The 23,424-nt window shown below is 32.8% G+C and overlaps 4 protein-coding genes across 4 annotated transcripts; 1 reads left to right on the top strand and 3 right to left on the bottom strand.

The window, feature by feature from the left end:
* Window positions 1-336: 336 nt before the first annotated feature.
* On the bottom strand, window positions 337-3,589 carry LOC114418229 (O-fucosyltransferase 36-like). The gene is made up of 3 exons (XM_028383472.1): window positions 2,202-3,589; window positions 1,386-1,635; window positions 337-814 (listed from the first exon to the last, which is right to left on the bottom strand). Exons 1-3 carry the CDS (start codon window positions 3,404-3,406, stop codon window positions 638-640), a joined length of 1,632 nt encoding a protein of 543 aa, XP_028239273.1. The 5' UTR covers window positions 3,407-3,589; the 3' UTR covers window positions 337-637.
* A 7,006-nt stretch (window positions 3,590-10,595) lies between these two features.
* On the top strand, window positions 10,596-12,312 carry LOC114418228 (RING-H2 finger protein ATL3-like). The gene has a single exon (XM_028383471.1). It carries the CDS (start codon window positions 11,037-11,039, stop codon window positions 11,979-11,981), a length of 945 nt encoding a protein of 314 aa, XP_028239272.1. The 5' UTR covers window positions 10,596-11,036; the 3' UTR covers window positions 11,982-12,312.
* A 1,834-nt stretch (window positions 12,313-14,146) lies between these two features.
* LOC114419146 lies at window positions 14,147-15,502 on the bottom strand. The gene is made up of 2 exons (XM_028384791.1): window positions 14,951-15,502; window positions 14,147-14,744 (listed from the first exon to the last, which is right to left on the bottom strand). The coding sequence occupies exons 1-2, from the start codon at window positions 15,032-15,034 to the stop codon at window positions 14,331-14,333; spliced, it is 498 nt and encodes a 165-aa protein (XP_028240592.1). The 5' UTR covers window positions 15,035-15,502; the 3' UTR covers window positions 14,147-14,330.
* A 1,835-nt stretch (window positions 15,503-17,337) lies between these two features.
* On the bottom strand, window positions 17,338-22,054 carry LOC114418227 (ubiquitin-conjugating enzyme E2 34-like). The gene is made up of 10 exons (XM_028383469.1): window positions 21,822-22,054; window positions 20,305-20,451; window positions 19,852-19,906; window positions 19,299-19,337; window positions 19,097-19,160; window positions 18,937-18,998; window positions 18,802-18,841; window positions 18,597-18,624; window positions 18,150-18,241; window positions 17,338-18,049 (listed from the first exon to the last, which is right to left on the bottom strand). Exons 2-10 carry the CDS (start codon window positions 20,359-20,361, stop codon window positions 17,770-17,772), a joined length of 717 nt encoding a protein of 238 aa, XP_028239270.1. The 5' UTR covers window positions 20,362-20,451; window positions 21,822-22,054; the 3' UTR covers window positions 17,338-17,769.
* Between the last annotated feature and the right edge of the window lie 1,370 nt (window positions 22,055-23,424).

Below are 23,424 nucleotides of genomic sequence, written 5' to 3'. Positions count from 1 at the left end.
CAGACTAAGGAACCATGGCGTCTTAGATGTTTGTTTTGGTCGAGTGTGAAAAATTCTTGATTTGCCAGGCTTACACCATGCGGAGAAATGTTAGCAACATATTATTAAACGAAAATTATTAAGAATCACAAAAGTTAGTAAAATTTACTTCCTATTCAATAACTATGTCTTACCGATGATTTTATAATTTTCAATCAACATTGATAAAATGTGTTAGAAAATTTGTTATTAACAGTTATTAAAGTTTCTTAGATATACTTTAACACATGTTAAACTTCGATAATACATTCAATTTCAATACACGGCTACTTGGTCGTGATTACTGGTTAGCGATTGTGTCTGATGAATGATGATTAGTGTACCAATAATAGGTTCCATTTACAATGAGAAAAGAGAAATGAAATGTTGAAATGCCACAATTGCTTTGGGGCACATTCTGGACCAATGTGTCGATAATACAACAAATACAAATTATAATCATTATGGCAAAAGAATATGTATAACAGGCAAAAATTATCCATAACATGGCTAATTCTATTATCATACATGACTACTCACATTGACAAATCCCCAATCATGGCAGAAGAAAATACGTGCTGGACCTGAGTCATGGGCTTGAGAAGACCTTTTTTTGTTGTCATTCATTTTCCGCTATTATGTTTGGTTCCTCACCTTGGCAAAGATACTCATCACACATGGATGCTGATCCCCAGTCCTTTCTCAGCCGCAGGATGTCTTCAGTGAAAGTGGAACCAGGGGCTCCAATGAACACGCTAGACATGGCACATATAGTCTTGTCCAACATAGCTTCCACCTTCAGCATGAAAATATTCATATTGCACATCAGCAAAAGATATTAAGAGAGTGGTCAAAACACAGGTAAAGGATCAGAGCAAGTTGTAGAGAGTAAAGAACCACGCAATTAGAAGTTTGCAATAGAAAATTGTATTATAAGCCACGGCATATTTTTTCAGCGATTGCACTAAATTAACTGAAATTATGGCCCCAGTATTCTTAACCTCTATTCCCAAGCAGAAGCCAATATACCACTGCAGGACAACTGAAAACCAATAAAGTTGAATACCATAGTGTCTAAAAATCTCAAACTCCCATTTATCTGAATGTAAAATGTTGACAGGTTGAATGATAGAATGAGAGTAATTAGATTTCATATACGACACTTCCAAGGTTGTCTTAGAACTTCGGATCAAAAAGGTAAGAATTTTTCCAGATGTAGCACACATGCAAACAAAAAAAGCAAGCAAAATCAATTATAGGACAGAAACAAACCAGAATACCAGATATGGAAGGCTTATTAAGATCAATAACGGTGCTGACTTAAATTTAAAAGCACACAAGAGTAGAATGAAACACTGTCATCTCACCTGTGAATCTCCATCCATATTATGCCTGTACAACAGAGCATCCCATTTTTCTGCTGAATTTCGAGCTGGACGTATTACAAGAGGAACAGGCCTGCCATTCAGCACAACTAGTGACTGAAGCAGACCAGTTTCACTTTCTGCTGCATCTGTAGAAAGATAAATGATAGGTGCATCGGCCATCTCAACCACCCTCAATATGCAATCTGCAGCTTGAGGAATGGGGTAAAAGCAACTTGGCTTCTTAGCATTACTGTAAACATGAAAATGGATCATCAGAGACAACATGATGGTAGAAAAAATAATGATGAACAAAACAGAATTGCAAAACACACATATTTTTTGGCATTGAGCCATGAAAATACAATTAGCAATTGACTTGTCAGAAAACAAGCAGATCACAGGCAATGTTTACAGCTTACACAATACATACATATCATATACTCACGTCATAAGTTTATGAGAAAATGGTCAATGCACTAACAGTCATAAATTACAAATTGTCTTGTGAGGCAATTTTGTTGACTTATATAAGTAATTCCTTATAAGTTAGAGAAAATAGGTTATGCACTGACAATGTAAAGTAGTTTTACACCGTCATTCATCAACAAATTATCACATATGGTAAGTTTGTTGACTTTTACAATAACTATCTTAAAATTCATACCACCAACAATTTTTTATTGGTCGTCAGTGTAAAAGATTTTACATTAACAATGCATAGCTATTAAACTCTAAAAGTCATACTTATCATGATTTCTAATTGTTTCATAGTGTAAAACTCTCTACACTGGAAATGAAAGAAAGAAAGGGGTATACCAGAATTTCAAAAACCCATGTCTTCGAAAGTGCAATGCAATGAAGTTCCTTCCCAGGAATGTCTGAATAAACCGCTGAGCAGTGAGCAAAATAAGCCGATTAGGTTCAACGAGAGTCTTGCATTTGTGAGCAATTGGCCCACCCGGTTGCATCACCCATTCTCGTTCGACTTCAGCATAGAACACATCCCCAATCGCCATAACATCATCATCAAAGCTAAACTTCCCCAGCACATCCTGCACCGTCTTCTTCTTCGGCTTCCGGGTATCCTCATCCCAAACAGCCTCAGGCTTACTCATAGTCAAACCCAACGCTCCCAACTTCTTCAACCGTTCATCATCCAAGTAACAAGGCTGAGGACGCGAAAAGTAACACAGAAACTTATCAATGTGCAAATGCCCCTTCTTCAAATTCGAGAACTCCTCAAACGAAACCACCACTTTCTTCCCCAAGCACTTGTTAATGTGATCAATGTCCACAACTCTATCGTACTGGTAATCCACCTTGGAGCTAGGAATCACCAAAACCCTATTTAACAACGCGGCGAAAAACATGTGTTTCTCTAAACAAATCAAATGGTTCGACATTTGCCCCGAAACGCATATAGCGAGCAAGAATTTACCATCCCTAGGGTTCCACTCGATGGTTTTCCTCTGCGAAAGGTTCTGATCCACCGTTCTACACCTATCGTAAACGACGCCGTTTAGAGTAGCGTTTAAATCGGGTTCAGGCTCAATTGCATTGCCCCCTGTGGAATGCGGATTTAACAGAATCTGCTGAATCTCGCGGTTGAGCGAAATCTGCTTGAAGAGAGAAGATTTGAGATCCTCCAATAGGTTCGGATCCGAAGCGTTGGTTCGGAGTGTGTGGTTCCACGCGGTTAAGAGTGATTGCTGCTGTTGATATAAGAGGTTGATGGCGCGCAATTCTGATTCCTTCATTCGATCGGTGATGGAATCGAATTTGAAGGAAGAGGGTGTTGAGAAGAGTTGGTGGAAATCGGTGATTGAGAAGAAGAGGAGGAGGAAGAGGAGAGCGAGGATTGCGATAATGTACTTCTTCTGGAGCGCGAAGCTCACGCGGCGGAAGCGCGAAGAGAGATCTTCGACGTGGAATGCGGCGGAGGGGGGAGGGGACGGCGGCTTGCGGTGGTTGTTGTCGACGAGGTTGCGGTGGTCGTCTTCCTCGTCGGAGGAAGAGTCCATTTGCAGTGGTTTGTGGTTGGCCACGGCGGCGAGTGAGTTAGGGATGAATCCGAGTCGGTGACTCGTTCGCGTGTGTGTGTCGGTTGGGTTTGTGAGTGGCAGTGGGCGAGTCAGCGACGACGATAAACAATAAAAACGTGTGCGGAGGAGATGCCACCAGAGTAAGCAAAAATGAGTCGGTAGTTGAAAATGATTGCGTAACTGGAACACTGGTGTGGGACCCACTCGACGTTTCAACTAGTGGCTGTTGGATCGGCCCAACTACTGAAACTATAAAGTATTATGGGCTTGTGTTGTACGACATTTGAATAAGAAATTATTGTTTTTTTTTCTAATTTAATTTAATAAATGAAATTGATGTATACGTTTAATTATGGTTATTATTATATGTACCAAAAAAAATTATGGTTATTATTATAAGGTTAGCAGGATACAAGAAAAAAAGTTGAAGGATTTTTTTTTTTGTCTTGTAGTACATTTTGTTTGTTAAGTGTTGGGAAGATAATGATACGTGTAACAACTACTCAACTTTTTAAGTGTTAAACAATATCCCTTAGTTTTTACCCAAAAAAAAACCTTAAGAGGGATGTTTAACAAGAGATGTTTTTATAAATGATTTTAAGGTAATGTTTGCTTCAAGAATGTTTTAACATTCTCAATAGAGTGATATTAAAAAAAATACCCCTTGAGAAGGTGATAGAAGATAATAAAATTATTTATGGATTGTAAAATACCAAGCTTTTGGCTATTGGATTCTCTCACAATCTCGTTTTCACGGTATAGGCTGCTTCCATTTCTCTTGTCGTTATTATGTGAATAACTTTTGCTAAAAACTTAGTTATGGATAAACAAGACTTGTGGTACTTTTACAAACTTAAGTTTAATCCAAATTCAAATTTAAAAACTTTAATCCAAATATATACTCAATAAGAAAAAAAAACGATATATAGGGTTCTCATATTGGTATAGTACCATCTATGAGCAGCAGTGCCGTAGCAAACTTTATGTTTTGGGTCAGTATGCAGGACTAAGATTTAGGTGTTTCTAACCCCAACGTCAACATGTCAATTGCCAAGTATGTTTGATACACAATTTCGTCCAATAGACATGAAATTTCCAGCTAATATTTTAACGTGTAATTCAACCTTACATATCAAATGAAATTAACATCAATTATATAAAAGTCAATTAATCTCTTAATATATTTTTTACCTACAATCATGAGTCATTCTTGATTTGACATATGCTTTTTTTAGGGAATAATAACATGTGATATTCTTAACTTTTAATTTTAAAAACAAACAAATTTAAACTATTTTTTAACCGTTTATTTATTTATTTTTTCAATAAATAAGAAAATTTAAAAGAACACTACAATTAGTTCACAAGATACTCACATGTGGGTAACAAGTAATTAACAACTTCAATTTTTAAGTGACCCGTCTTCAAAATAAAATACAAATTTCAGAAAAATTAAAACAAAGGATTACGCCTCATTGAAAAAGTTAAAATTATACCATCAATTAATGTCATAATGAGGAAGAAGAATCATTTTGCCTAAGTATATATATTTTACTCTTTTATTGTTTCAGCCAATTCAAGCCCCAAATCAGGGCCCAAAAACGCGTTTAATATAATTGCTGGTATAATGGCACCCATCTCCCGTGTCTCACTCCATAAAAGCAAATTTCAAAGATCAAACATAAAGTTTAATTTCGCATTATTTTGTTGAGTGTTTGATTTCTTTTATATTATGAATTTATCTATTGTAATTGCAGCTACAAGTCTACAACACCTAAAAACTGCTTAAAGTGCAAAACAACAATTGTTTTTTGTAAGATGTTATTTCTATTTGAACCGAAAATGAGTCTGACTTGTACTGATGTCGATTCAATTCAACTTAACTTATTAATAAAAAAAAACACACACACACGTCACTTCTGTCCTTCACATACATTAGTTACTTTTCTCTTTAAATATAAAATTTACTGACAAATATATTCATTAAATATAAAAATATAAAATTTAGTTTTTATAAGTGTAAAAAGTGTGATAATATATGCAGTTATTAACTTTTGTCTATCATTGCTAATAAAATAGTCTGCGTGACACAAATGAATTCATATAATATTTTTTTTTATTTTTCGTTTTTTTATTTCGCTGATAAATGCATCACTGAAATATTAAAATATAAAATTTAGTCCCTGAAAATAAAAAAATGTGACAAATATTTTCAAACGTTAATAGTAGATCGTGACTAATTATTATAATTTAAAAAATTTTATAATGATTACGACAAAATGATCGAATTAGTAATTTAATATTGATTTTAACTTAACTCATCTCAAATAATAAACAAAATTTAATGAACATATCTGTCACATTTTTTACACTTTAAGAAATTAAATCTTGTATTTTCGTCTTATAGGAAAGATAAAAAATAAAAAAAATATTATGTAACAAATATGTTTATATATTGACAATTAAAGATAACCACACTGATAATCATTTGAGTGACAAATTCATTCTTTTATATTATGTAATCTATTTTATTAACGGTGACAGATAAAATTTAATAATCAGGTTACACTTTTTATATTTTTAGAGATTAAATTTTATATTTTCTTATTTTAAAAAAACATTTATCATCGAATTTAAATGACAAAATGACTATTTTTCTTTATTTACGGAGCCAAACACGCCAACCAGACTTGTTCCGACACCAACAGAAGAGCAAATCTAACACCCTCTCCGGCTAAATGCTCCCTTCCCGGGAGCCTAACAGCAACAACGATGGCGCAAAACGTGAATCGTGATCGTCATCACTCTTTTTTGCTACACTCTCATTTTTTAATCACTCAGAATGGCGGTGTGGCGACGAACGCTGGTGCGGCGGTGGTGAAGAGGGTGCTGAAGCGCTTTGAAGAGCTTCTGATGGTTTGAAACAAAGCGATAGAGGGAAAAGACGCATGGTACTGAACGCATCTAGAACCTTTGTTGGTTCACAACATCGAAATGGGACTCCCCGAAGCAGTAAAGGAATTTCTTGGCGATTTGGTCTACGAGCCTTGTGTCGCTGCTTCTTTCTTGAGTTTGGAGCATCCAAAGCTTCGAACTTTTCTCGCACAGGTTTGTTTGCCGGCGATCTTTTCGACGGAGATTATGGGGACGAGGTTCGAGGAGTTTCCGAAGGAGTTCTGGCTTTTTTTTTGCAATATTAGAAGTTACAATGTTTTCCATAACTTTTACAAATTCTTGAAAGCAGTGTGAAATTAATTATTATAAATCTTGTTGGCGGGTTGGGTTGATTTAGAAATATATGAAGGGTATGGTATTGCTATTGGCACCCCTATGACTATTTAAACCCTCCACTTTTTAAGAAATATGTTTTTTTTTTATTCTTAACCTTTGGCATTCCTTCTAACATAACAAAAACTCGTTTCAATTTTTAACCCGATTGGCATCGGATCTTGTTTTCTTACACAAATTTAATACATCTAAACAACTCAAACTTGACTGTTTTTAATTGGTTCAGGCTTAAAATTGCTCAAATTCAACCCCACCCAACATGTTTTAACCCCTAATTTTAATACTTCTTTAACCTATATATTGTGATCACTTTAGAGTTTATATATTCAAATGAATAAAATGTTGGACGCTACTAGCTAGATAAGTTTTGCATAAATAGTTATTGTTATAGTTACCATTGAATATAATTATTAAAAATATAGTGATAAAAATATAAAGTTAAAATTAACATTAATTAATTAATAGATAGCAAAAATTATCTTAAGGTTAGAAAAATTAATAAAAGTGATTTTTAATTAACTTACTGTCTAAGAACTTAAATTAATAATGAATAAAATTTATTAAAGATATACTTTTTTTGAGTCCATAGATAACAAAACACCTTAAACATTCCCCTTTCATTTTTTTTAAAAAGAAACCTTAAACAATTACCTTGATAACCTAAAGCATTCGACGGCCATTGTGTACAGTTTCTTTTGAGATATGTGCAAAGTTTTTGGTAAGGTCTGATCATATAACTAAAAAAATAAAAAATTGAACTAAAGAATCGGGATTTGAGTGACTTTTTCATCAACAATTTTTTAGAGTTTTTTTATCAACATTTTTAGAATGATAATGCGCTAAATCATAATCTACACTCCATGCATCCATACCACGTCCTTGAGTAAATTGTTATTTTCACATAATGACGAATCAATGATAATCAACTAAGACAACAATATTTCAATATCTCTTTTTTTGTTTTTTACTGGGACAACAATTCAATATCAACAATCCAATTTGTAGCTGAAATCCTTCTTTCGTTATAGCTAATCATTAATTAACAGGAAGAAAATCTTCTTTCATTATATTGTCTGCAAATAATTCCATATTTTTTCCAATGGATATTTTGCTTAATTAAGCTACTGTAGCGTATATTAATTAGTTTGTTGTTGACTTGAGTTGCGAGTAAAAATAGATTGGATTAGATTAAGTTTCACAGGAATTAAGTTTAGCTTATTTTTTAAATTTAAGATTCAAGTTAAGCTTATTTATTTAATATATAGTTTCTTTTTTAAGTACGACTTAATTATTTTCAAAGTCTATCTTAATTTGAAAATTTATTTGGTAGTTTTTTTTATCAGAAAAAAAGAGAATTAAATTAAAGAAGGTACCAGAAGTACCATAAAAGAGTACAACGTAAATATATTTATTTGGTAGTGAAGTCAATTAAATATAGATTAATGAACTTAATTACTTCTAAAAATTAATATGTAAAAATGAGTAGACTTAAACCTTTAAATAAATTAATAAGTATATAATATAAAAACATTAAGTAAAAATTAATATCATAATATAAATAACATTAATATTATCATTAATAATTGTCAGTTTGTAGTGAAGTTGACCTTTTGTTGCAAGATTAACTAGTTAAATTTTAATTTGACTTATATTTAATAGGACCTGGACTTCTTTAAAAGGAAGAATGTGACTTGAAAAATCACCATTATTAAAATAATCAACATGGAGAAGATTACGACATTTCATTTCAATTATTGTATTAAACAGTAATAAAAAGTAATTTATATAAATGCCTTGGTGAAGAATAAATGCTAAATCCAAATTTGCACATAAAATTTACACTCACAGATACAGTTCCTCTCTAATGAAGGTTCGGGGGTTCAAATTTCATGGTCACGTATTACTATTTCATAAACTTGGTCTTCTAGACAGCTTTTACAGATCGTATGATTGCAAACTCCATGTGAAAGGGTGAACAATCACAAAGGATGAAATTGAAAGATAAGAGATTGACACAGAAACATGAAAGAATGATAATTAAGGAGGGAGAGGTAAAAATTAGGGGGAAAGGGGAGAGGGGTTTCTTTTCTATATTTTATAAAAAAAAAACTTATAATGACATGTTATCAAAGGGTATAATGTAAATAGATCTTATGTTCTAATCAAGTTATGTTTAGTTTTTTAATTTATAATATTATTTAATTAACCAATGTAGATCTTAAATTTGATACTGGCTACTACAATTAATTTGTTAATTTATATAATACTTTTATAGAAAAGTATTTTTAAAATTCATTTTATTTAAAATTCTTCTATTTCTATATAATCTAAGCTGTATTTTGAAATTACATTCAACTTTGACAATATTTAAATAAATTTATTTTAGGAAATAAATCTCGTACTAAATTCATTCCCGCACCGTACGAGAGCAGCCATAATTAAGTTCGTAGTTTAAAGTTTGTAGCGAAGGTCTTCTGTACGTATTTGATTTTTTTTATTACTACGTAGTGAATAGTTGATATTACGACGTTAATGGTTATGGACTTATGGTTGATACTACCCAAAATTAAGGTCAACTTTTAAAGCTTTTTAGTTTAAAAGTCAATAAATTAGGTAAAGAGTAGCTTAAATTTTACATGCACATCATTCCAGAGAATTGAATAACAGCTACTTGCGAATACTACAAAATATTCTGCACAATTTGCAAGCTACTTGCAGATAATCCAGACTATGATTCTTTTGCTGGATGTATTAGTTGATTCGTAATTCATTTTCGATTTTTTTTAAATATAGCCTTATAATTAGTTTTGTGTCATTATTCGATTAAAACTGATATTAGGGTTATTTACAAAATAAGTTAGGATAAGTTTACTTTTGCCTTTAGATTATTTATTTAAACTTGAATTCATCCAGATTAATATCAGCTAATTTATGAAATAAGATTGAGTTAGCTTAATTTATTGGCACAATGCATCAATCTTAATAATTTATATAATTGATTATAAAATTAAAAAATAAAACTAAAATTTAGATATATTTTATGATATATTTCAAAAGAAAATATTCATATAAATATAATATTGTTGTACAAAAATATTATTAATCAAACAAAGAAGTAATAATATTAATACAAAAACATTTCAAAAAATATAAATTTAAAAAACATGAGACATCAAATCATATTAAAGCATACGAGGTATATTCTAAGTTAGTCTTCCTACCGTAAAAAAAAAAAAGTTAGTCTTCCTGAACAAGATGGCCATGAATATCTCTAATTAACATTCCATCCAAATAATCATTTTAATTACCAAAGTAAAAGTAACAATTACCTAATAAAATATTAATTTTTAAATTAAAAATCAATATTATTAATACTTTTTGGCATTTGCTATATCACTCAGTATATATATATATATCAAAAGCCTACTTTTATATCTAAACTTTTTGTCCTTTATCATTGTTTTGGGTCCATTTCATAGTTAAACGATCCCAATCCGAGTCTTTAGTGGGTAAATTCAATAGACGGGTCAAAGGGGAAAGCGAAGGAATCTCTATAATTTCCAAGTCTAACAATAAATAAAAGGTAACACCGCCCCTAATAATCCTTTTTTTTCAAACAAAGAAAGGTCCTACGACCTGTCTAGGAGCAGTTGAATAAAACCACAATTCAGTTCACAATTTTGAAGCCATTCTTTTTTCTCCCCTTTTATTGAATCAAATAATAATATAATATAGTAACAATAATTTCAAATTAAATTTAACTCAAAGAATTAATTGTACTATTACAGATTCATGTTTACATACGTAGAACAATCTATTTAAGAGAGATAACACAAGTTATGTTTAATTCTTTCTGGATGTAAAAATTTTAGATCAGGGTTAACCACATATCATTAACAAGACTCATCTATTAAATTGAGAGACACATAGAGGGAAAAAAATCAAATTAAAATTTAATTTTGCCACCAATTGAGTCATTGACTCTTGACTCCAAATCCATCTCCTCCTTCTTCCCCTCCTTTGTTCCAAAGTCCAAGTCTTCCAGCCCAACGTGGAGGCTAATCCCCTTCTTCTTATTCCCTTCATCTTTCTGACTTTTTTGTGTTCCAAACCCATTTCACAAGCCAAAGTGCCAAACCCATCTTTTAACTGTCCTTTCTCTCTTCACTCTCAGCTTCCCATTGTTCCCATTTCAACACTCAAAGCACACAAAAACAAACCTTTTTCACTTCCCCTGCAAAACCCAGAATTCTCGGACAAATTCTGACTTCTGGGGTGTGTTCAAATTTGCACCTGAAGCAGAAAGTCTCATTTTTTAAACATGAGTGCAAGTGACAACGCATGGGGTGAATCTGACACAATTGAGATCACAGGAAAGATCATGGTGGTGGCCATAATATTCCTCTTCATGGTGGTTGTCTTTGTTCTTGTGCTCCATCTCTATGCAAAATGGTTCTGGTGGAGCATGGAGGAAAACGCCACTCCCCAGCCCCGCCACCGCCGCCGCCGCCGCCGGAGGTTTGTCTTCGCCCCCGGTCAAGACTCGGTGATCTATGAGACTCACCAGGTTGGGCTTGACCCTTCAGTTCTCAAGTCCTTGCCAGTGTTGGTTTTCCAACCTGAGGACTTCAAAGAAGGTTTGGAGTGTGCAGTTTGCCTCTCTGAGATTGTCCAAGGTGAAAAGTTGAGGCTTTTGCCCAAATGCAATCATGGGTTTCATGTGGATTGCATTGACATGTGGTTCCATTCACACTCCACTTGTCCTCTTTGTAGGAACCCTGTTGCTTTTGAATCCTCTAAATGTGAAGAGAGTAATGTCTCAGGGAATAGTGATTCATCATCATCATCATATGAAGAGAACTCAGGTGGTGTGAGTGGTTTGGAACCTTCAAATTTTCCCACAAATGTGTTGGTTTGGGGGAACCAGACACAAGTTAGTTCCATTGGGGTTTCATTGGAAGAAAAAGAAGAAGAAGAAGAAGAAGGTACTTCTCAGTCCCAGCAACCACCTTGTTCTACACCACCTACAGCATCTTCTTCTGCTAGTAGCAATGTTAATGGAAGGTGTCATGGAATGTTGGTGATTGATATTCCAAGTGAGTGCACTTCCTCCTCTTTGTCACCTTCTGGGAGTAGGTGTGCTGAAGAGGAGGTGAAATCACCAATGGCTGCCACATTGAGGTCATTCAAGAGGCTTTTGAGCAGGGACAAAAAGTTGAGTCCTTGCAGTCCAAGTTCTGTAGACGTGGAACAAGCACAGAGCTAGAAATTTGTTGATTGATGGTATTCATTAATTTTTATTTTTAGGAGAGTTCTTCTTCCTGAGGGATAGCTCTTAAAGAGTCGTTGTTATGCTACTTCCTTTCCAATACTTTGTGCACATAATGGCTAAGGATGGTTGCTTTGTAATGTCTTGTTATATACAATCTTTTTTTCTTTTATTTTAATGTTTGTGCTTGGACTTGGAGCACATTAAGCCAACGGTCTAAACTCTTAAGTGTTTATATTGTGTAAAGAACATGTTTCTTTGTAGTGACAGGGTAGAATGACCCACTTTCTTTTTACACAAGATGAATTTTATATAATTATTGTCTTAATTTCGTTCCTTACTTCCAATTAGCCTGACCTAATGCTGAGCTGTATCTTAAATATAAAATGGTAAATGAAATAGAATGAAAGAGGGTGAAACAAAATGAAACGACTTAATTTGACCCGAAGGAGAAATTTTTTGCTTTGAGAAAACAGAGCAATTGATGTATAGGGAGTATGTTTTCTATTTCCATATGTGATTAATGTTAAGAAAGAGATAACTGGAAAGAGAAGCAGAGGCTTCGCTGTTGTTGGATGATAAAATTTGAATAAACCCTATCTTCTACTGTTAACACTGGCGAAGATGTAGATATGATGTTGATTGTGCTCCTAACTATGATTAGGATCCGATAAAACAAACATTAGTCTATATCTTAGTACCAAAAGGAGGCAAAAAGTATGATCAGGATTTGGTAAAATAAACATTAATCTACCTTAGTACCAAAAGGAGGCAAAATAAAGGCGCAGGAAAAGAAGTATTGTTTAGTTCAAGAACATTTACGTGTTCATGATCCGATTAATCTCTACGTGACATGCTGCTGAACTTTTTTAAAAAGGAGGGGGAGCTCCACATTTCTTTTTTATATTAGGGAAATTATCAATGTGATCCTTCTATGCTAGCTGAAAAATCATCTGCAGTATGTATTTGATTTTTATTAAAAAATAATAATAAATCACTAGCCATTTCAGATTTCACTATCAATATGGCAGATAAGCTAATGTTTAAGTTAGTAGTCCACTCTCCGTTGTTTACTTTTAGTTAGCCTCTTGCTCAAGCCATCCAAACCCGACAAACAAGTTTTCTTTGACAAAATATTCTTCTTAGTTTGGTTGCCATGATAGTGGCAGGCACAAATCCAAAATTTTCTCAATTATGCTTTCTTTTTAACGCATCCCATGGCTAATGCTTTTTTTTTTTTCAAACTTTTTCCCAATGCTTTTTCTACTTTTTACCTCTAACTTATTTTGATCCCTTTAGACCATTTTCCATTTCCATCCCGAATTTTTTGGCTACTGGTCGAGATTCAAGTAGTTCGTAGACCATTCTCCAATCACAGCACAATCCCTTTGTGGCTAGTTGATGGATTCACACACATCACTAGTTTAGTGGCTTGACTCTTTGGGGAAAAGAATGACATCTGGGGTCTTCAAGATTGTATGATTGTACATGTTATTCTTACAATATTTTTTTTCACTAATTTTATTTTATCTCATACTTCTTGCTTTTCTCTTCTTATTTCTCTCCTAGTTATTGAATAGAAGTTATCTTTTTCTATCACATGAAGCAGACAAGCCTTGAAAGCATAGCGTTTTGTAGCCTTTTGCACTCGCCCAAAATATGCTTTTTGTCAAGGCCATTGTCTGATTTTGTGCTTTCACTTCGTTACCTAATAACTTAGAAGTTAGACCTTAGCCGGTAAGAAATCCCTATCCCACCTACATGCTAGAATGGAATATCTTCTTTGAAAAAGAAAATGTTTGGGATAATCAAGAATAGAATTCAAAAGGAAGAAAAGGAAAGAAAAAAGCTATGTTGGTCAAGAGAGATTCTTCAAATTTGAAAGGAAATTTGCCAGGGGTGAGAATCAAATGACTTATCTATGCGGAAGTCTTTTATTCATTTATTTTGGTTTCCTGATTAAGCAAGATAAAGACTAACATCATATAACAAAAATCTGTCTATGGAGGGCGTTTTTGTTACTGCTAGTGCTGTATTATCAATATTCTCTTGAATTCAGCAATCTTATCACATTAAATGTTTTGAAAAAAAATTGGCACCAGAATGAGTTTTTAGAACAAGGAACAAAGATGACTTATTTTGAATTGTGTTTGTCCTCTATCAAATCCAACAACGACCAAATACAACTTTGTATATTCAAAACCAAAACATAATTTTCTTCTTCTCAAAGGGCTGATGTTTTGTTACATTGGTTAGCAAAATTCTCTCAGCAACCAACACATAGTAGTAACTCTCTCAGTGAAGCTTGTGTCACCACAATTTGCAACTATGCTAGTGATAAACAAGTCAAGTAACCACATAAAGAGGGCCATAGTTCTTTTCAGCAGGAGGGCTATTGTTGTGTTGTTGGAGAGAGATATAGGGTATCTCATTTTCCTCCCACTTCGTGGGTTTGAATAGACTCACAAGAGGACCAGATGATGGACGCCAGTGTTTCCCATCAGAACTTCTGGAGGATCTATACATTGGACCAGAAGAATGACCATTCCATTTACCAGAACTCTTTGATTTAGAATTGGTGGTGGTTTTTTCACTATGCTTGCTTTTCTTGTCAGTTTTCCACCATGAAGTCAGAGAACTTTTCCATGACTTCTTCCCTTTTTTCTCTTTCTCTGATCCTGTTTTCCTAGATTCTTCCGGGTGCACTGATGAACTCTTTAGTTTTGCTTCCTTTCCATGTAGTCTTGCTTCCTCCAAGAACTAGTCAATACCACAAAAAGCCAAAACATAACTTACAAGATCAAAGTAAAAATGAAAACCATCTCAATACAACATCAAAATTGGAGAATGTTTGTTGAAATCTTTTCTCACATTATCACATACTTTGACATGAAAATTTATTAACAGGTTTATGAAATGTAACATTTGTGTTAAAATTTAAGAGCCAACAATCAAGTACTTAATACCTGGCAAAAGTCTTGTTGCAGATCAAATCCATAGTCATCATAATGGCTTGCTTCATATGTTGATTGTGATGGAGATTTCATCATTTTCGACAAAAAACCATAAACTTGAGATGAACAAAATGAAAAGCAGAAGACCCCAAGAGAAGATAAAAATGAGGTTCTCAAGGATTATGCAAATTGACTAGATAACTCTTCCTATGCAAAAGAAGAGTATCTCTTTGTGAAAAAACCTTCAAATGGAAAATAATAGCTTCTAACTTATAAATCAAATTAGTTCACATGGGGGAATTTACTAGCTTGGTTCACAAAAGGCAAAGTTCAACAACTCCTCATAAAAATATCAAAGTCAGAGGGCCAGTTATGGAGATGACAGTAACTGTGGTGGTTGAAATGGCAGTGCAGTTTTAGGCTTATCATTTACATTTTCTCATAGAGGAAGAATTGGCTTGAACTAGTAGAAGGTGCAATATATGGGAAAGGATTGCCTTATATAACATAGTACATCAAATCCAGACTCAGCACCAGACAAAATTGCTAGGCTAATAATGCCAATGAGAAAATGGTAGAAATAAAAAATTGAGAAAAAAGGACAGATGAATGAAATCTACTATGATCCTATAAATTAAAACTTCACTTTCGTGGTAGAAGTGAAAGTTATCGAACCAATTGAAGAAAATGTTTAGTTTTTGATAGGGACCAAGCATCCAAATATCCGGACCGAAAAGTGGGTGAATATTGTTAATTATTATGACAACCATTTCTTTCCTCACCTAGACCATGCTTAATCACTACATTTCACTTTATCTTAGCCTTTTCAAAAAAAAACCGTCATTCTTCACCTAAATTAATTCTTTCTATATATAATACTACTAAACCCTCATTTATGAAGAAGAGAAATTATAAAAGAAATAGAATTAAACTGAAGTTTCACTTTGATATTAGAAATTAGAACAAATTACACTTGTTGAGTTTTTTTAAATTACACATAATACCATCTTCTTTCTATTCCTATACTAAACTCTTTTATGTTTGAAAACATACATGATTGAGAATCAGAAATAAATTACACATTTTCTTGTATCGATTTGATTTTAAAAGGAAACTAATTATTATTATCAGTCTATATAAACCAACACCATAATGTCATTCAGTCATGCGACTTCAGTCCAATATGCCTCTGATTTCTACTGTTTAATATGGTTCAGAGTCTGACAAAGATATCTAAAAAAAATTGCATCTTCGCCCAGAGGCTCGGAGTTAAAAAATGTTGGAAAACCGACTAACACTCCCTTATATGTTATACTAAAAAACGAAAATATTTTTCCAATGTTTTTTAAACATTAAGAAAGTATGTTGGGATAAGAGAAATAAAAAACATAAGGTTTCACTCATGATAGTTTCTTTTGCATCCTACCTGATTAAAATCATCTATGAAAAGTAAATAGTTTTATAAAATATCCATTTTGGTAATTAATTTTGCGAAATAACCTATTTTAGTAAAAAAAAAGTCTCAAAATTATTTTATTAAAGACTTAACACAAAATAAAAATTTATTAGGAAACAAACATAAAAATTGAATATTTATTAAAGATAAAAAAATACATTTAAGCTTAGAAAAGATGAGTAGAGTAGATGATAAATAAAATAAAAATAAGATGTGTATGATTGAAAAAAAAATGAAGTATAAATATTCATTTTAGTCTCTGAGAATGTGAAATGATGACATATTGATCTTTAAAAGATAAGAAAATCAAATTTAATATCTAAATTTGTAAAAATTGCGACACATGCCATATCATTAAAAATAATGATGTAAAGAATTAGAAAAATGAATAAAAATAAATAGGGAGAATTAGGATCCTTCCTTTTGTCGTTTCTAACACTCAGGACATAGGTGTTTTGTTTTGAAAGTTGTTGATGGAGACCTATTCATCGATCCTACTTGACTATTGTCTTGGCCAATATATGGTATGAGATGGAAAAAAGATATTGATAAATGAAATTGTAATAAACGCGGTATTTTAATATTAATTTAACTTAATCAGGCATGCGTATATTTTGTGAATTTAATTTTTTTTTAGAGAGGAAAGAGAGACTTAAAAATTGTTATCCTTCAAGTTATATTTGTGGAGAGCTTCATAATTAGCCAAATTTATAATTACCTTACAATGAGATAGAGGTTAAAAATGAAAATCACACAGTTTGAGGCGGGAAAGTCTAACTATATCATTTTGCAAAATCTTGTTGCAATATAAAAATAAACCAGATTCGTAACCCTTCCAAAAAAAAAAATAATAATAATAATTTACTCTAATTTTCATCTTTGAAAAACTGTTTCTTAAAATTGACCAAAACCAGAAATGAGAAATCCAAGTACCATATATTTCTTCATAGAAAGTAGCATATTCCATTCTTAACTTTTCAGTCTTTATACACACTGCCACTAAAGGGATCAAAACTTGACTGCGAATTACGTTTATGGTTTTATCGGATATAATTTACCCATTCTAAAAAGCATAATGTACCCAAGCAGCACGTGCAGGGTGACCAACACCACAAGACAAACCTCAAAAACATTTAGAAGAAAGTCAAAAGTATCAAGCATGTAACTTCTTAACATTCACCACCAAGAAGCTGGCAACATAGACACAAAGGAGTAAATTCAGCCCATAGTAAAACGCAGCCTCCATGTTCATCATTTCATTTCCCTATACAAATTCTGTTAGACATGACAACCTTAGCAGAACATATAGTACCAGTTCCAGGAGAACACTTTCTGGACCCCTTATACCCTCCTATGAAGATTTCTTTGCCTATCATCACAGCTGAAGCAGTGGTAATGCCATTACAACCCCAAAGATGGAGAAGAGTAATAGCATCATCCACGTTGGAAATGGTTTTCTGTTTTTCCTCACTTCCTTCAACCCATCTACTCTTCTCATGTCTTCTCCATTGGATTCTAATTTCTTTTCCAAAACTGGCCTTGAACTCTTGTCGGGAGACGTATCCGATGAGACCCTCTCTGGAGCAGCCTGCTCAGAAAGCTGTTGCTGGTTGTACTTCTCAACATACTCAGGGAACATCTTCCTGAATGTAGCACTGCATGGAAAAATTATCGATACAACAGGAATTAGTTGTGAAAAATAAATTAAGAGACCTTGCTCACTTCCATTTTGAATGGCTGGTACAATATACTTACTTCTTACAGTTGAAAGAAAGGGAAGATTTTGCTAGACGCTGCTTCTCAGCAGTGGTGGTGTTTACACTGCCAGTGGTTGGACTGTTGTCCATCTGCAAAACAGAAGATTGTCAGATATCAAAACTCACAAGAAAACACTGCATACATGTTTAAGTATCAACTGCACAGGGAAAACATATGAGTCAACCAACCACAAGAAGTAGGAAAATTGTATTAGCTTTTTTATGCTATAATATATAAATATTGATCACTTGAGTTTTGTGTCCATGGCAATGATGAGGGACAAAGGTTTAACTCCAACCCCACCAAGCCACCCCACCAGCCCACCACCACACAGAAAACTCAGATGAGGCAATACAAAGAGACTAATATCTTCAGAGAAAAGAAAAGCCACGGGAAATGGAAGAAACTAGAGTTTATTTACAATATGAGAAAACTACAACATACCATGAATGAAAGAAGCCCTGTTAATATGCTGCATTCAAAAAATTGAAAACATTAGTATAAAGCTATAAAGCAATAATAATCCACATTTACTGTTATTCACAGATATCAATTCCTCATGCAAAAGTCAAAGGGTAAATAAAACAGTAAAAAACAAAGCATAGTAAAGTGTATAAATAAAAGAACTTCATAACTAAAACTTTCTGACCTTGATACAGACCACATGGGATTCCAACTTTCTGGATGAACTGCAAAAGTAGCAAATCCCGCAGAAATATTAAATTGTAATATGGGTTACTCATGATACTAATTGTTTTGTGCTACAACAGAAAAAATAGCTTACAGTCACTCATAGACAAACAGATCTTTTTCTGTGTCATGAACCGTCCATTAGGTGTAGTCATGCTACATTATAGAAATATAAACTTTTTCAAATTCAAAATGGAATGGAACAGATAAATGAAAAATAGAATGAACAAGCAGACTACAGCAAGAAGGATTACCTGATTCCAGGAGGTTTATATGGATATTCAGGAGGAAACTTGATTTTTCCATAGTAATATCCACCTAAAATGGGACCAAAGGAATATAAATACTATATAAATTTTGATAGGATTACATAAATTGGGACATTTCAAAATAACAAAGCACATGGGGACTGAAAAAGTAAAATGTCAAATATGCAGTTATCACAATTTGCTAAACCTGCAAAAGGTGTTCCTTCACTTCCCTCCAACACATAATCTGAGACATTAACATAGAATAAGGTCAGTATCAAGTATCAACTACTCCATGGCAAACAACTTAAAATAAAATTGCTGATATCATGCTACAATATTTTCCTTTCTTACTGACAATCTAATTAAGGAGGGTGAGCCTCGAAGCAAAGGTAAGGTTGCTGAATTGTGATCTGCTGATTACAGGTTTACAACATTGATAAAGTCCCTGTTTGGATAAGCTTCTCTATAAACACTCAAAGAAGAAGGAAAAGTGAAATATGCTTCTCTCATAAACTAAAAATAGCTTACCCAAAAAAGCTAATTTAACTTGTGCATAAGTTTTTTAGCTTATGGGAGAAACTTATTTCATGTTTCCTTCTTATTTTCTTTTTCTTTAAGGGCTTATAGAGAAACTTATGCAAACAGGGCCAAACACATATATGATATAGCAAGGGTTCAACATAATCTTTTTCTTCTTTCTGAACATGAGAGCTCAGCATAAATAATATAAGAAATGTAACAGTATGAAACAAACTTACGCCACTCAAGAATATCACTTGGAGAAGGACGAGCCACAACATGAGAAACTGGCTCCTGCAAATACAAATTTAAAATTAAGAATTACCCAGTTGACATATTCTATAAATATCATCATTTTTTTATCTTTTTATTTATTAAAAGGAAATGCCACGTCAATGATTGATACAGACCCAAACAATTCACCATCGTAAATTATGCATTGTAGACTAATCAATCATGCAAAAATTATTCAGAGTAAAATGCAAAATATAGAGGATAGTATGTTCGCTGTCTCTGAAGCTCTAAACATTTTACCAGTCACAACATCAAATTACCAATTTCAGAAATATGTACAAATTTACACAGAAAAAGGAGAGAGAAAGAGAAGCGGTGAGATAACAGAACAAGCATAACTATATGGCTGTACCAACAGAATAAGTAAGATTTAGAAAGACAAAAGATGCTGTACATACTTTACAAAGGGCTCTATATTCCTTCTGAAGGCGCTTGATGCATGATTTCTCCGCCATCCAACAAATTTAGCACAGTATCAAGAACAAGGCCCTACACTATACTCTGTTATTTTACACTCAAATGCAATTTTTATTTCCTGCCAAAAACTGATCAAGAACATAAACATCAATAAATTGAATATATAATAAAGAAAATCACAATAAGCATTAAGCAATCTCTGTAAAATAGAAGAAGAAACAAAAAAAAAAAAAATTACCACAAGACAAAAAGTAGGTTCTATGTAAAATATAAAAGGAAATGGAGATGCACGTTCACACATGTGTAGACACAACACAAGTGCACAAACTGACAAACACTGTAAACTGTCATCAGTCTAATTTAGGATCAAACCATTATTTGGTGCAGAGAGAGGAATTAGCACAACACTATTCACAATTACCATGGCAAGAGAATAGTGGCTAAACCAATTATTCAACTCTCTTTTATAATTGAATACAACACATCATAATTGGTCGTCTCATTTGTAAACTGATTCATCATATTGACTAAATTTCTCTAAGGATTCAATATTTGGCAGTATGGTTAAGTTGCAATCAATGGGTAAACTCAAAGACCAAAAAAAAACAACCCAGACAGAGCCACAAGTAACAGCATGGATATCATTTGTTTTATCTGATATTAAAGCTAGTGAAATTTAAGGAGTTGCCTTGAAAACTAACTCCCAAATGTTATTAGGACCCAACTTAACAAGAAACTACAAACACCATAAATGGACAGAACACAAACAATAATAATATCTATCCAATTCATACAGCAATACATACTCCTCTATAGTCAGTGCTTGAATTTTAAGGAATGCCTTTTAGAATTACATTACCACCAATTTCCCAAGAATCGGTTCTTAGAAGTAGACTAATCCTGTAAGTTCTAGGAAACCACTAGGATTGTATACATCAATAACCAACAAACAGCAGCAAACCAAATTCATTAATTTCTCAAATTATACCTATCCATGAACAAATTCTTATTGTACGAACCCTGCTCACTCTAAACAAACAATTTATGCTCCCAATCACTGTCAAGACAAGTCCAACCCTAAATTACAGCATATCCCTCGAATTCCCCCTTTCAATATCATGCCCCTTCTTCGATTCCACAAGTTAAACGCCCTGCCACTGAAGTAATTCTACCCACACACCCTGATCCACACAACCCTAAATATTCATTCTTCGGATGATGCACTTCCCATTGTTTCCACCGCGAATTCTAAAAGCAACAATTATACCCATAAATCAAAATTAAAAATTAAAAACGGCACAATCAAATGACAGAGATCAAGCCTCAATCAGACCCCCACAAAAAAAAAATATCAATAAACAGATTAACAAAATATATATACATAACAAATTTAAATCTGAAACAAAGTCAATCTGCAAATTAAACAACAGAAAAACAAAAATCACGATTTGATTAATTCGTTTCAGTCGGCATCGAGACAAGAAGCAGAGAAATTGACCTGAGATCCAATTTCTCGTTGTCCCAATTCAACGCAGAAGAAGAATTGGTCGCGAAATCGGTGTTAATTATATTTTCCCCCCTTTCGGTTACAAAGACAGAGAAGCGAAGGGGAAAAAAAGAGTTTGAAAACGACGGCGTTTAAGAGCAGAATCTAGAGAGAAAACACGTAAAGCTGCGTTTCCATTGTTATGTGCTGGATCGAGTGTTATACACCACCATCACAACCACTCTCTCAATCACATTTTCAGAGTGAAACTTCCTACGCATTGACTATTTTAGCCCTTTGTTATCAGGCCCACGTAACCCACACGCATGAGGGTATTTGTGTAATTCTGATTTTTTTATGTCCATTCATGGAATTCTCTTAACCGTAGGATTTTTTGGTACCAGGTAGGATTTGACTTTGGCTAAGATTCTTTTTTTGGTGGACATTTTTGGCTAAGATCACTTTTTTTGAAAATACAATCTAAATAAAGTTGGGAAACGACGCATGAGAAACATATAGAAGAAAAAATAATCACAAATATGATAATCCATATAATGCGACAAAGAAAATTAAGAAAAATAATTTACATTAATATGATATTTGTAATGTAAGAGTGCTCATATATATTATAACTTATGAAATTTAATATGGTGGAATGCTTTCTAACTGGCTAGCCGGATCAAAAAATTGGTTAACTAGTCAGGTGACGGTTCAAATAAACTACAGAATTGACCTAAAGAAAAATCGGTTAAAAAAAATGAAAAATCAATAAAAAAGAATATTGACATAAAATTCATTCATACTTTGTCAATAAAAAAATGTTTGATATAACATCATCTTACTTTTTTGTCTTAAAAAATAAAAATTAATATAAAATATTTGTTATTTTCTTTTGTATTCCGAATATAAACGGGTTATTATTAATAAATATTGACATATATTGTCAAATTTTAAATTCAACTATTATAATATATTTTATTTGAACTTTTATACGTACTTAACAACCTATTTAATTATGTTTTATTTTTAGTATTATAAAGTTACGCTAATATTATTTTATTAATATTAATTTTGGTTCGACCTCAATCACACAAAATCGATATACTCATATCATTGTTTTCATCGATCAAGATTTAAAAATATTGGTCTATTGGAAGGAGTTAACTCCCATACTCAAAGAATCAAGATTCAAATTCTCGTCTAAAGATGTGTCTACATTTAGTTTATATTCATGTTTCAAATTGGATTGTTTCAGTCATAATTCATAACCACTATTATGTTAAAATACATTCAAGCTTGTTAACGTAACTCTTCTATAAAAAAAATGTCCGTTAACAAATTTAATATATATGAGAAATATATTATATTTTCTGTATTTCTCATATATATAGAGAGAGAATCTTAATTTCTTTTCCATTCCTCTTGTCTCGTGTATAAAACGTGCTGAGGTATGTGAGAAATAAAAAATATAGAACAACTTCCCCGTTATTATATTGCTTAGCTCTAATGAAATGAATCCAATATTGATATATTATCCGCGTATTTTATATATTATATATGTACCTCAATGGAAAATTAGGTAAAACAAACAAATTACGTTGATGATGTACTATAA

This window comes from Glycine soja, chromosome 7, assembly GCF_004193775.1.
Source record: "Glycine soja cultivar W05 chromosome 7, ASM419377v2, whole genome shotgun sequence".
Classification (NCBI taxonomy): Eukaryota; Viridiplantae; Streptophyta; class Magnoliopsida; order Fabales; family Fabaceae; genus Glycine; species Glycine soja.
This window is presented reverse-complemented; position numbering and strand designations above follow the sequence as displayed.

Excerpts from the sequence above, each read along its gene's own strand:
- LOC114418229 (XM_028383472.1), bottom strand. The coding sequence starts at position 3,406 with ATGGACTCTTCCTCCGACGAGGAAGACGACCACCGCAACCTCGTCGAC. Across the intron at positions 1,636-2,201 it reads CATGGGTTTTTGAAATTCTG|TAATGCTAAGAAGCCAAGTT; the intron begins GTATACCCCTTT and ends TCATGTTTACAG. Across the intron at positions 815-1,385 it reads ATATGGATGGAGATTCACAG|GTGGAAGCTATGTTGGACAA; the intron begins GTGAGATGACAG and ends TTCATGCTGAAG.
- LOC114419146 (XM_028384791.1), bottom strand. The coding sequence starts at position 15,034 with ATGATGAAATCTCCATCACAATCAACATATGAAGCAAGCCATTATGAT. Across the intron at positions 14,745-14,950 it reads TGCAACAAGACTTTTGCCAG|TTCTTGGAGGAAGCAAGACT; the intron begins GTATTAAGTACT and ends GGTATTGACTAG.
- LOC114418227 (XM_028383469.1), bottom strand. The coding sequence starts at position 20,361 with ATGGCGGAGAAATCATGCATCAAGCGCCTTCAGAAGGAATATAGAGCC. Across the intron at positions 19,907-20,304 it reads AATATAGAGCCCTTTGTAAA|GAGCCAGTTTCTCATGTTGT; the intron begins GTATGTACAGCA and ends TTGTATTTGCAG. Across the intron at positions 18,999-19,096 it reads TATAAACCTCCTGGAATCAG|CATGACTACACCTAATGGAC; the intron begins GTAATCCTTCTT and ends TCTATAATGTAG.
- LOC114418228 (XM_028383471.1), top strand. The coding sequence starts at position 11,037 with ATGAGTGCAAGTGACAACGCATGGGGTGAATCTGACACAATTGAGATC.